The following is an 11,456-nucleotide window of genomic DNA, read 5'->3' as shown; positions in this document are numbered from 1 at the left end:
ACTCACAGCCCCTGCCCCCTCCTCTCTACCCAGCCCCAGCATATGCAGAGACCCCCCCCCATACCTTGCCCCCCTCCACATCCCTTCCCCTCCCCAGACCTGCTGATCTGAGAATTCATAGCCCTGACATTCTAGGGGAGCTCCCTCACAGCACAGGCAGCACTGAGCAAACATACCAGGGGAGCCTGGCTCTCTCCCCACAGGAAGGGGGAATCAAAGAGTGGGGCGGGGTCCCCAGCCTAGGAGCAGCCTGCAAGCACAGAGAGAGGAGACCCCTGCTAGGAGGAGGTGGAGAACACAGGAAGAAAGATCCCTCCTCTGTACTACCCAGCCCGAAAGCTGCATGAGGAGACCCCAGCCGGGAGAGCAGGAAGAGCTCGAGCCCATTCACCATCAGGCGGCAGGAGCCGGTGTTGTGCTTACAGTGAAGTAGCCCTTACAGCTGCTGGAGCGTGTGTGTGTGTGGGGCCCCAGCAGCCCTTAGCCAAGCTCAGACAGATGTAGATCTTTCCATGTGCCACCCCCTTCCTCCCATCTGTCACCAGCTTCCTGGTAACAAGGGGCCTGGGGTGCTCTAGTCAGGGTCTTGCCACAGCTCAGCTATGGCTCTCTGTGCCAGGGTAGGGGAGGTAGATGAGCACAGCCCCACCACCAATAGCTTTCCTGGCTCCTGTGCTCCACTGGAAACTCTGCTGCTCAGTTCAGGGGTTGCCCTGTCCCCTCTTGTAGCACAGGGCCCTGGTAAGTGGGCACTCCCAGGTGCACTGTATGAGGAGGCATGGGCCAGGGCTGAAACCTCAGCTCTGGAGCTCGGAGCTAGTGCCAGCTTTGCATTGACTCAGCGCTGGGTGCCTCAGTTTCCCCCTCCATGCAATAGAGAATCTGGACCTTACCTGACCCCGCTTCCTGGGGTAGGGACAATTCATTCACCAACAGCTGGAACGAGGTGCTCGGAGATTCTCTGGGGGTGGGGGCAGGGGGAGAAGGCACAACAACTCCAAAGCCAGAAACACCCCAGGCGGGGAGCTGTTCTGTGCTGTGAGAACGAGGCGGCAGGCAGGCACTGCTGCTACAGAAAGGAACGGGCCATGACCTCTGGAGCAGAGCTCTTTATTATAGCCACCGCGCTCAGAGCACCCAGTAGCAGGGATGAACTGGGAGGGACAGTGGGCCTGCTACCCAGTGAACAGTGGGCACAGGGATGACCCTAGTCTCCCTGCTGGCCCCCATTCCTGCCGATGAGATCCTGGTTTGGGCAGATCCAGGAGCATTGAGCCAGCTCTTGCCAGGACTCCCATAAACATCACTTCTCCTTGTCTTGCCTACAAAGGGTGTGCAAGTCAGCACAGAAGGGCCCCAGGGACTTGCGGGGGGAGGAGGATAAAGTGAGGGAGGTGCCCAGGAGCAGCGGGAGGTGGCAGAGTCATGCACTCTAGCTCTGTAACCCTTCCAGCACAGCACGCAGAACGGCTGCTGCTGCCACGGCCCCTGGATCCGGTAACTCCAAGCGGGCCGAGCTGATGTAACTGGCCCTGCCAGCGCCTGCTTCCATGTTCTTAGTGGATTCAGCCGCAGCCTCTGCACTCTGCCAAGAGACCAGGGGAGGGAGTAGGTCATGGGTGGGAGTGTCCCCAAGGGACACGGGGAACACAACAGGGTCAGGGTATGCAGCTGGGGAAGGGGGGCTTCCCTCTACAACTCTCCCGCTGCCCCTCCATCCTGCCCCCGTGAGCTGTGCCAATGCCCCTCAATCCTGACCCACAGTTCCCCTGCTATCTCGGCCCCTCCAGAGCTCTGCTGACACCCCTCACCCCCTGCTTTTGCAAACCGCACCATAGGAATTTTCCTGCCCAGACATAGCCTGGGCCTGTGTTTTACATTTCCATCAAAGACAGCCATCCACTGGCACAGCACCCCCCATGTCTCACGCTAGGCGTTGGCTCAGTTCTTGCTAAGAGCCATTCACCCCCCTTCCTGCAGTTTTCTCAAGGTGCCCAAGTGCTAGCCTGCCCCAACTCTGCTCATGAGCCCAACAGGATCACAGCCCCACATTCAACTCCCCTCATGCAGCTTTGGCTCCCCACTCAGCTTCAGGCTCCACCCCTTCACTAGCTCCTCCCTGTCCCACCAGAGAAGACGGGCCTGGTGGGAAGTGAGCTCTTATACCTGGACTGCCTTGGCCAGCACAGGCAGCAGGTCGGTGCCAGGGGCCTGCATGGCGTGCAGCTCCTGAGCAGCAGCACAGAGCGAATCCAGCTGCCCAAGACACAAGTGGGAGGAGTGGTGAGGGCAGGGCCCCTGGGAGACAGGGCAAGCGGCTGGGGTGGGGGTTACTGAGTAGAGGTTGCCCCATGGATCCCTCTGGGGCTCACCAGGGGGCAATGCCTGCCTGAATCAGCAGCGGACAGTGCCAGATGGGGAATACTCCTCTGTATCAGCACTGAATGGCCTCCCTTGCCCTCAGTGTTGCCTGTAGATGGGAGCAGGCCCAGCACCAAGAGGGTCCCCAGTGGCAGTGTAACAGGCATGGGCAGAGCTTTGCCTGGTACCCATCGCATCATGTGCCCAGCTGTTTGTCACTCACCATGGTCCTGTCCCCGGGCGCAGCTCCCCCGTACCTGGCACAGAAAGGAAAGGGATCAGTAGCGAGCACAGAGCAGTGCCATGGACCCACCGCGGAGGGGTCACGGGCCACTGGTAGTGGTGGGAATGCCTCATTGTCCTTCCCACTCACGATCCCCCCCTCCCCTGGCAGGGCCAGGCACTGCTGCAATTTCCCCCTGGACCCGAGTGACTCTCCCACCCACCTTGCGGGCTCTACTCACCGCTGCATGGCTTCAATGCCAGCCTCCATGGCGGCAGCCCAGGCCGCGGGGTCGCTGCGGCTCTGCAGGGGCTGTGCGGCCGCCGTCAGGAACAGCCCATACAGCTGCAAGGGAAACGCCAGGCTGCTCAGCAGCAGTGCTGCCCTGACGCAGGGTGGTGGGCACAGAGACAGCAAGGCTCCTACTCCCCAAGGGTGATGAAATACCATCCCTCCCACTGGGCGATGGGACACAGGATCCATATGCCACCCCCAACCACCCCGCAGGCCTCATATCTTCCCACAAGGGCCATAACACACCCCCAGCCAAGGAGGAGGGGGCAGGGATCAGCTCAGCAGGGACAAACCTACCCAAGTCCCCATCCGCGGCACTCACCGCCCCCGAGGACCCCCCCATCTTCTCCAGCAGCAGCCTGGCCAGGGTGGAGAGGAGCTGGGATGGCCGGGCAGGCAGGGGAGTCGAGTTCAACCACTCCTGTATGGCTGGAGACACACGGCACCTCGGGTGAGAGGCAAAGGGGCTGGGCTCGAGGGTTGGCTCCCTCCAATCGACCCCACCCCAGGGACAGCAAGGGCTTGGGGGGGGAGGGGGCACTTCAGGGGGCAGAGGGATCCTGAAATCCAAAGTCCTCAGGAAAGCCAGCCTGGGAACCCTGCTCTATGGGAGCCTTGGGGGAGCCAGCCTGGGACCCTGTACCCCTGGGGTGGTGATGTGGGGGAGGGGAGCCCCATGCCCAGGGGATAATTGAGAGGCTCCTGGAAGTGACCTTAGCCTTGGTGAGCAGGCAGAGTGCGCTCAGTGGGTGCACCTCAGGCAGCGCCAGGGCAACTACCCCTCCCCCAATGCAGGGTGCCTGAGCCCCAGGTTGCCCAGTCCCCGTGGCTGTGGGCACTGAGGGGTGGCCAGGAAGAGGATGGAGACTCCTCTACCAGAGGGGGTTGGTTTGGTCCTTCCTGGCCAAGACTGGATCAGAACCATCCACTTTGGACTGAGATGCTCCCTGCCAGCTGTCTGCCTTCCCACACAGGGAAGGAGGCCACCCCCCAGAAGCCAGCGAGCGGGATCCCTGTGCCTGTTGTGAGCCCCAGCCCGGGGGAGCTGCTATGGATTGTGCGACAGATGCTGGGTCCCAGCACTGACCCCTGGCGGCCCGGGCATGGGTGCTGCCACAATCGCCGTCCCCCGCCGCGCGGTCCAGCTCGTTGAGCTCTTCCTGCAGGCCCAGCAGAGTGCTGCACACCCGCTCCAGAACCAGCCGCACCCGCTGGGAGGCTGGTGCTGAGGGAGAGAGGGGGCTGGTTAGATGAGGGAGGAGGTGCCTGGCTCGGCATGTGGGGCTGATCCTGTGACACTCACGCCTGTGCCCTCGCACACTCACTGCCCGGGCATTAGATCCCATGATGTGCATGCCCATGCCTGTGTGTCCCCCTCAACCTCACCCCCATCTCAGCCCAGTGCCCTCTGTCCTGGCATCGCACAGCACACTACAGATGTCAGCGAGTCCAGGAGCACAGACCCCCATTTCCCCCAGCTAGGTAGAAAGGAACCAACAGCACCCTGTCCTACAGATGGGGAAACTGAGGCACAGAGAAGTAAATTGCCTATGATCATAGAGTGTCAGCTGCTCAGATGGGAACACCAGCCCCCATACTCTAACCACTAGACTGTACTCCCCTCCCAGTGCTGGGATAGAACCCAGGAGTCCTGCCTCCAGCCCGCCACTCCATCCCTCACTCCCACCGAGCTAAAGAGATAACTCAAGAGTCCTGATGGCCAGCCCTTCCTCAGTCCCATGCTCCCTCCCTGCAGCAGGAATACCAGGGCTGCTTGGTCTCTGTCCCCCCACCCATCTCAATGCTGCGCTCACTCCTTCTGCCATCAGCAGGCAGGGCGATAGCAGGGCCTCAGCCAACATCCCCAAAGCCCTGTCCGGTGATGGCCAGGAGCAGGGGCCCCGCTCCGTACCTCCAGCTGGGACGGGCTCCTCCACCATAGGTCCTGCCTCAGGTGCAGCCAGCACTCTGCTCCTGCCTGTCACGGTCACTCGGGCCAGGTTGGGCCATGCCACAGCTGTGGTCTTAGCATCTAGGGGGAAGTAAGATGGCAGGGTCAGGCCCAGAACCCCAGCCCCTTGTAGGGCCTGGCTCCCAGCCGGCAGGTTGGGAGGGCTGAGGGATTAGCGCAGGGCTAGCCAGGGAACACAGGGCCCTCTCCACCTGTGGCCGAACACAGCCCACCCACCGCTGGGAGGAGATGCCACCACTGGAGGCACTGAGGCCAAGGGCCCGAGGAGCTGGGCATCAGCTACTCTGCCCATGTGTGCCAGAAGGGGGCCCACTGCCATCAGCCTCTGGAACACCAAGAGCATCACTTCCCCCACATCCCTCTCATGGGGGAAAGATGGACCCTCAGCCCCTCACCCAGGGCCATCAACCCCCGTTTCATCCCCAGCCCTCATGCCAGGAGGGAAAGCCTCACCTCCCCCACAGCAAAGTCATCCAGCGCCGGGGGTACCTCCCCTGCCCCCATTCCCTGTATAATCCCCAGCTCAATGCCAGGGGGAAATAAATGCCCCAGGGTCTCACCGATCAGTCTCAAGAGCTCATCATCCGCTAGCAGGAGGGTGAGGGAGACACCGGCCATTTCCAGCGCCGTCATGAAGGCGCCAACCAGAGCTCGGGCGACGCGAACACCTCGATCCTCTGCGGTGAGAGAGAGGGGAGACCGTGAGGAGCGGAACAGGAACCAGAGCTCAGGAGTGCAGGAGGGACCCAGCAAGGGGATTGCAGGGGTGATGGAGGAGGGGTTGGAGTGGGGGAGTGAGGGAAGGAAGCAGTCCCCTCTCACTCCCCCCCCCCAAGCAGGATGGCAAAGGGGGGGACCATGCAGGGAGATCGGGGGTGGGGAGTGGAAGCTGAAGGACCTCATGGGATGATCCAAGCCCAGAAATCCAGGGCAGAGAGGTCCAGGGTGCAGTTCCGAGGGGCCCTAGGCACACAGCTGGGGAGCATGATACACACAACCCAGGCACAGCCTCTACCCATGAAGAGGAGGGGAGAGACCCCCAGCATCCCCTCCCCCTGCACTGTCCTGTGCCTGTCCCCACCTCACCAGCTCTGGGCCAGGCCAGGCACTCACCAAGGCAGCGTACGGCCGCACCGGCCACCACACCCAGCTCCAGGAAGGACAGGCCTCCCAGGTTGTTCACCACCAGCACCACGGAGGCCCCTGGACGGCAGAGGAGAGTGGGTGTGAGCCCTGCCCTGCACAGAGGGAGGCAGGTCAGGGGAGGGGGTCACTCACCGGGCTCCAAGGCCACACGTGAGGCGTTGGAAGGGCTGCTCATGTGATCGAGCATCGTCTTGACGATTTCGTCCGCCAGCACCATCTGCAGGGAGAGGAGGAGATGGGTGAGGGCGGGGCAGCGGCAGGCTCGAGGGCAGGCGAGGGGGGAACCAACCTACCTTCATCCTGCGCACGCCTGCCTCACCATGAATCCCTGTGGAGACAGGAGAGATCACCAAGGCCTTCGACTGCCCCCTATCCCCTCTGCCAGCACCTGATCCCAAACCAGAAATGGGGCCTGGGCCATGGGCACCTACAACAGTGACCAATGGGAGCCGTCTGGCCCCGGCCCATAATCCCCTCCGGGCAGCGTGGCCACCCGGCCTGTAACCCCCTCTGGGCAGCGTGGCCGCCCGGCCTGTACCCGGGATCCTAAACAGTGGATTCTTAGGCACCATTGACAATGAACATCTCAGGCCCATGGGCACCTGGGCCCTGTAGGTGATGGGTACCTGGACCCCCTTTGGACTCAAGCACCCAGTCCCCACCTGCAGAGAGAGAGCCACAGGCTGAAGGAAGACAAGGGCAGAGGGATGCAGCCACACTCAGGACAGGCACAAGGTGACAGACACACAGACAGACAGATGTGGAGGCAATTCCTCACCCAGACCCAGCTCCAGCTCATCCTGAGCCAACTGAAAGGTAGGCCCCGAGCCAGGGACACTGCAGGGGGACAGGCTCACGCCCAAGGTACCTGCATGGGGAGAGAATGAAAGAGTTAACTCCACCTTCACCAGTGACAGGTACACCGAAGCTGGGCCAGAGGGATCTTTCCATGTTTTCAGGGAGAACGACTCCAGGCTGTAATCAGCACCGAGCCCTCTAGGGGGAGGAAGAGGGAGCTTACTTGGCAGGGCTGGGGCTATGCAGGGGCAGGTGCCAGGTTTAGAAGAACATCTAGGCATGGGGGCACCATCTAGGTTGGGACTTGAGAGTGGGAATCTCCTGGCTGAGACATCCCCGGGGGGAGCCCTCTATTGTTGTGGGGCCACATCCCTCCCAGATCTCCTCCCTCACCGATTGGCAGCTCCTGGGCACTATAGCGGGAGGTGGTGCCAACCCCAGCCCATGCCAAGAGTCCCTAAGCACTCACCCATGTCTCCTGCAGCAGCCGTCACCCTGCGAACAATCTCCTCCAGGCTCGCCCCTGCCTCTGACAGCGCCCCAGCCACCTGCCAGGAGAAAGACTTCATCAGTGCCAACTCAGGAGGCTGCTCCTCCCTGTAGCCAGCCCTGATACCATGGTCCAGGGCCACAGCCAGGGCTAAAACCCAACACGGAGCAAGACATCTGATTAGCATGTGTGCTGCTGTAGCACCCACGGGCCCCAACACTGGACCAGGCCCATTATGGTGGGCACCACACACACACAGCAAAGAGATGGTCCTGCCCTTTGAGAGCTCCCAATCCATGGATGAGACGAAGTGGATGCAAACAAACAAGGTCTTGTGACTACAGCACTGGGCTGGGACCCAGGACACCTGGGTTCAATATCTGCCTCTGCCACAGACTGCCTGTGAGAATCGCCCCAGGTCCCTTCCGCAAAAGAGGGATAATGACCCTTCTTTGGCCTGTCTTGTGCTTTTCCATCACGCGTCCTTCAGGGCATGGACTGACTCTCCTTGTGTCTGGGCAGCACCTGGTACAACGGAGCCCTGATCTTTCTGGCCTTTACTTGCTATGAAATACAAGTAAGTCACTGCAATAGTGACCGCCTAGGGTATTTCACCAAGCTAATCATCACAGAGAACCATTCCCCTGCAACTTAAAGCAACGAACTCACTGCAGACAGCTCTGTGCCTGGATTCAAACACTCCCTGGTGGGTGGGCGGAGCCTGCAACCCAAACATCACAGCTTCCTGCTGGCTCCAAAGCCTCTGCTGCACCCTGACTAGATGCACAAGTGAAAGTGACCAGGCCGACTATTCTTGGGAGAGCAGAGATGGGGTCAGTTACAACCCCGCCAGCTCCAGGGGAGCAGGGACACAGGCCTGTGTATTTGACTGATAACATGACTGTCTTTTAACCCCAGGGTCTGAGGCTTCATCCCCAGCTCGTAGAGTCTCTGGCACTACAACCGGGGCCCTGGATGTGGACCGCTAAATCCCCTGGACAGGAACGGCTGATCAGCCCCCTTCAGCCTATCCAGGAGATTTGACCCCAGCAGGCAGAGCTAGATCAAGGCTGCTCGGAAAGTAATTGAGGGCTGGTGGTTGACCTGCAGTGGGCCCTGCACAGTGAGTGGCCACTGTGGACCGAGCTGCTCACAGTGTTTATGAGCACTGTGCCGCACAGCCCCATCCCAGCTAGTTGGCACTGGGGGGCTGCCCCATCCCACTCGCCTTGTGTATGAGCACCGTGCCACACAGCCCTCTTCTCCCGGCCTTCTTCTGCGTGGTGAAAGCACTGTCGTCACCCACCACCACCATCTGCACGTCGGCCCCCTCCGCCCGTGCCTGCTCCAGTGCCAGCCCGAAGTTCAACCGGTCCCCAGTGTAGTTCTTCACGATCAGCAGGGTCCCGGCTGAGGGAGACAGAAGGAAGTGAGGTGCCCCAGTTACTCTCTGCCACTCTTAGGAGGAGGGCCCCCTCACCTGACAGCGCACTGCCGTACCTGAGCCAGCCTGCGTCACCGCCCGGATCGCTGCCAGTATGCTTCCCACTGCAGGAGAGGTGAAGACGGCGCCAGCCACCACTCCGGTGAGCATCCCCTTCCCGATGTACCCTGGGCAGGGGAACAGAGAGAGAGTGTCCTGTTAGGGGCCTCAGTGGGAGAGCCTCATTTCCAGCATTCACTGCTTCCACTCTGACCTCCCTGCTTCCTGTCATGTCTTCAGCAATGGGATCCTCCACTAGCACCAACCCCGGCACACTCCTGTGTAGCAGGGCCCTGCCATCCATAGCCAAAGGCCTGCAGTTGTACCTCTGCTCTGCATTAGTGACTCACCATGCTGGACAATGAGATAGTCTCCTGGGCCCTAGGCTGGTAACTCAGCCTCAGGCTACCCCACTCTCCAACCATGCCTCCAGCCTGGCCCAGTTCCCCTGCTCCTGACACCGCATACCTGCATGTGCGGGCTCGTGCCCCGACCCTCCTCCAGACAGCAGTGCAACCCGTCCCCGAATGTTCTCCAGGTCGGCTCGCAGTGCCACCCGGTGCCCTTGGAGGAGCTGGATGGCTGGGTTACAGGCCACCAGCCCAGCCAGCGCATCATCCGCACAGCCTGGCACCGAGTTCACCAGCTTCTTGGAGACCTGGGAGGCAGCAAGAGAAGGGAGTCATGCAGCTCCTGACTGCACTGCTGCTGGGAAGAGGCTGGCATGGGAGGGTGTTACCTGGGTAGTTAGGGGTAGATGAGTTACTGGAAACAGATGTGCTTTGAATAAACAATTGCAGGGGCTCAAACAACGCTGCTCTGTTGGGAGGACTGCTGGCTAGTGGGGGAGGAAGAAATGGACCACAGGACCTTTCCCCTCAAGGGGGTACTGGCTCCCATCCAACCCAGGGCAGCAGGACTGGCTGGCTCGGGGGCTGAGGAATGGGATACGGTGCCTTTCCCCTGCAGGACACTGGGAGTTCCTTGTTACAAGGGAAGCAGAGGCATGGTTCCTCGTAGGTCCATTACCGCACCATCCCTATATCCACACCCCCATCTCTTATTGCTCTATGCTGACACTCCCCTCCTCGCACAACCCTGGGCCTCCTCAATAGATCCCAGCCCTGCTCTGCATGGGGACTAGCCCCCGCCTGGCCAGCCTCTGCTCATACAGCCCCACTGTGCCATGTGTCTGGGGCAGGGCCGGCTCCAGGCACCAGCTTGCCAAGCAGGTGCTTGGGGTGGCCACTCCGGAGAGGGGTGGCAGGTCCAACTATTCGGAGGCAATTCGGCGGACGGTCCCTCACTCCCACTCAGAGCCAAGGACCTCCCGCCAAATTGCTGCCGCAGATCGCGATCGCAGCTTTTTTTTTTTTTTTTTTGCGCCGCTTGGGGCGGCAAAAACCCTGGAGCCGGCCCTGGTCTGGGGCATGGCTGTGCTGCTGCCAGCCGGGGACCAAACTCTGAGGTCTTTGTGAGGCATTTACTCAGGCAAATCTCCCAGTGACCCAGAGGCTTTAGGAACAGGACCTGGGACTGTAGACTAGTCAAATGCAGCCAGCACAACAACTACCCTGGATTCCCGATCACAGCAGAGTACCAGGACTCCTCATGCTGCTGGAGGGGCACATGGCTAAGTCAGCCCATGCAGGGCAGAGGATTTACACCTCCATTGCAGTGGGACTGGGGCCCCAGCTATAGCTCCTCCTCCCTACTCCATCCCTGCTCCTTTGAGGCTGTGGGACTCACCTGCATGGGGGGGATTGAGGCACCCCTGTGGGCAGAGCGAATCCCAGCAAGAAGGGGCCCGATTCCTCCTAGGAGAGCTGCCCTCACCTGGGGCAAGAGATCGGGGGTCAGATAGGATATGTAGCTCTGGGGGTGAGTCTGGGGGAATGTCGGTCTCACTCCGGCCAGACAGGGAGGGAGCAGGATACTGAATAGGACAGCAAAACAGCCCTGTGGGATTGTGAACAGGCTGAATCCTGCCTGCGGGGCCACAGACTTCAACCTAAGTCCAAACTCTGCTGGCACCAGGAAGGGGACGTTGCCAAGAGGCAGGGAAGAGTGATCCCAGGGATACGCCCACCTGGCCCTGCTCAGTGTTCCAGTGAGACTGGTGTACCTCTATTGCCTGCCATGCCCCCAACCCAAAGGCCAAGCCTGGTACTCGGTGTAAAACCACAGCCCCGCTCCCTGGGCCGGCAGAGACACAGGGAGAGGCAGCAGGAGGGGAACACAAGGGGCCATGGTGGTGGGGAAACTGAGGCAGGCGGCCATGGAGCTGACAGAGCGGGCACGGCCCCTTCCACCAGGGGCATCGCAGGGCAAAGCAGCAGAGATGGCAGCCATGGTGCTACCAGCATGGGCATGGCGGGAGGGATAGGGCAGGGAGCCACCCACAGTGGGTTTCATGCAGATGGGGGGCAGCGCGAGGGACACGATGCCACCCACAGAGGGTGCCGGGGGTGGGGAGAGGAGCACGACGCCACCCATGGGGAGTAACGGGGGGTGGGGGCATGGTACCATCCACAAACGGGGGAGCGGAGGGTTACTCTGCAACACTCCCCCCCTCCTCACTCGCCCGCCTGCCGACTCTTATGCTCGTAGCGGGTCCTCCAGGCTGGCCAGAGCGTCCTCTTCATCTTCATCCGGGCCCTACTCGGCGCGCGCGCGCGCGGGTCCTCCT

The 11,456-nt window shown here is 61.2% G+C and overlaps 1 protein-coding gene across 1 annotated transcript; it reads right to left on the bottom strand.

Annotated features, from left to right (window-relative positions):
• Positions 1–1,094: 1,094 nt before the first annotated feature.
• On the bottom strand, positions 1,095–11,430 carry TKFC (triokinase and FMN cyclase). The gene is made up of 18 exons (XM_054026588.1): positions 11,294–11,430; positions 10,517–10,603; positions 9,236–9,425; positions 8,785–8,895; positions 8,513–8,694; positions 7,264–7,342; positions 6,775–6,864; positions 6,290–6,324; positions 6,129–6,213; positions 5,964–6,053; positions 5,411–5,527; positions 4,791–4,910; positions 3,966–4,103; positions 3,201–3,307; positions 2,826–2,929; positions 2,585–2,618; positions 2,167–2,256; positions 1,095–1,585 (listed from the first exon to the last, which is right to left on the bottom strand). Exons 1-18 carry the CDS (start codon positions 11,294–11,296, stop codon positions 1,433–1,435), a joined length of 1,815 nt encoding a protein of 604 aa, XP_053882563.1. The 5' UTR covers positions 11,297–11,430; the 3' UTR covers positions 1,095–1,432.
• Between the last annotated feature and the right edge of the window lie 26 nt (positions 11,431–11,456).

Source organism: Malaclemys terrapin, chromosome 4, assembly GCF_027887155.1.
Source record: "Malaclemys terrapin pileata isolate rMalTer1 chromosome 4, rMalTer1.hap1, whole genome shotgun sequence".
Taxonomy (NCBI): domain Eukaryota; kingdom Metazoa; phylum Chordata; order Testudines; family Emydidae; genus Malaclemys; species Malaclemys terrapin.
Note: the sequence above shows the minus strand (reverse complement) of the source record. Positions and strands in the feature narration are given on the sequence as shown.

Bases quoted from the DNA above. Each gene is read 5' to 3' on its own strand.
- TKFC (XM_054026588.1), bottom strand. The intron at 2,619-2,825 runs GTGAGTAGAGCC...TTTCTGTGCCAG, and splicing joins GGCATTGAAGCCATGCAGCG to GTACGGGGGAGCTGCGCCCG. The intron at 1,586-2,166 runs GTATAAGAGCTC...GTCTCTTGGCAG, and splicing joins TGCTGGCCAAGGCAGTCCAG to AGTGCAGAGGCTGCGGCTGA.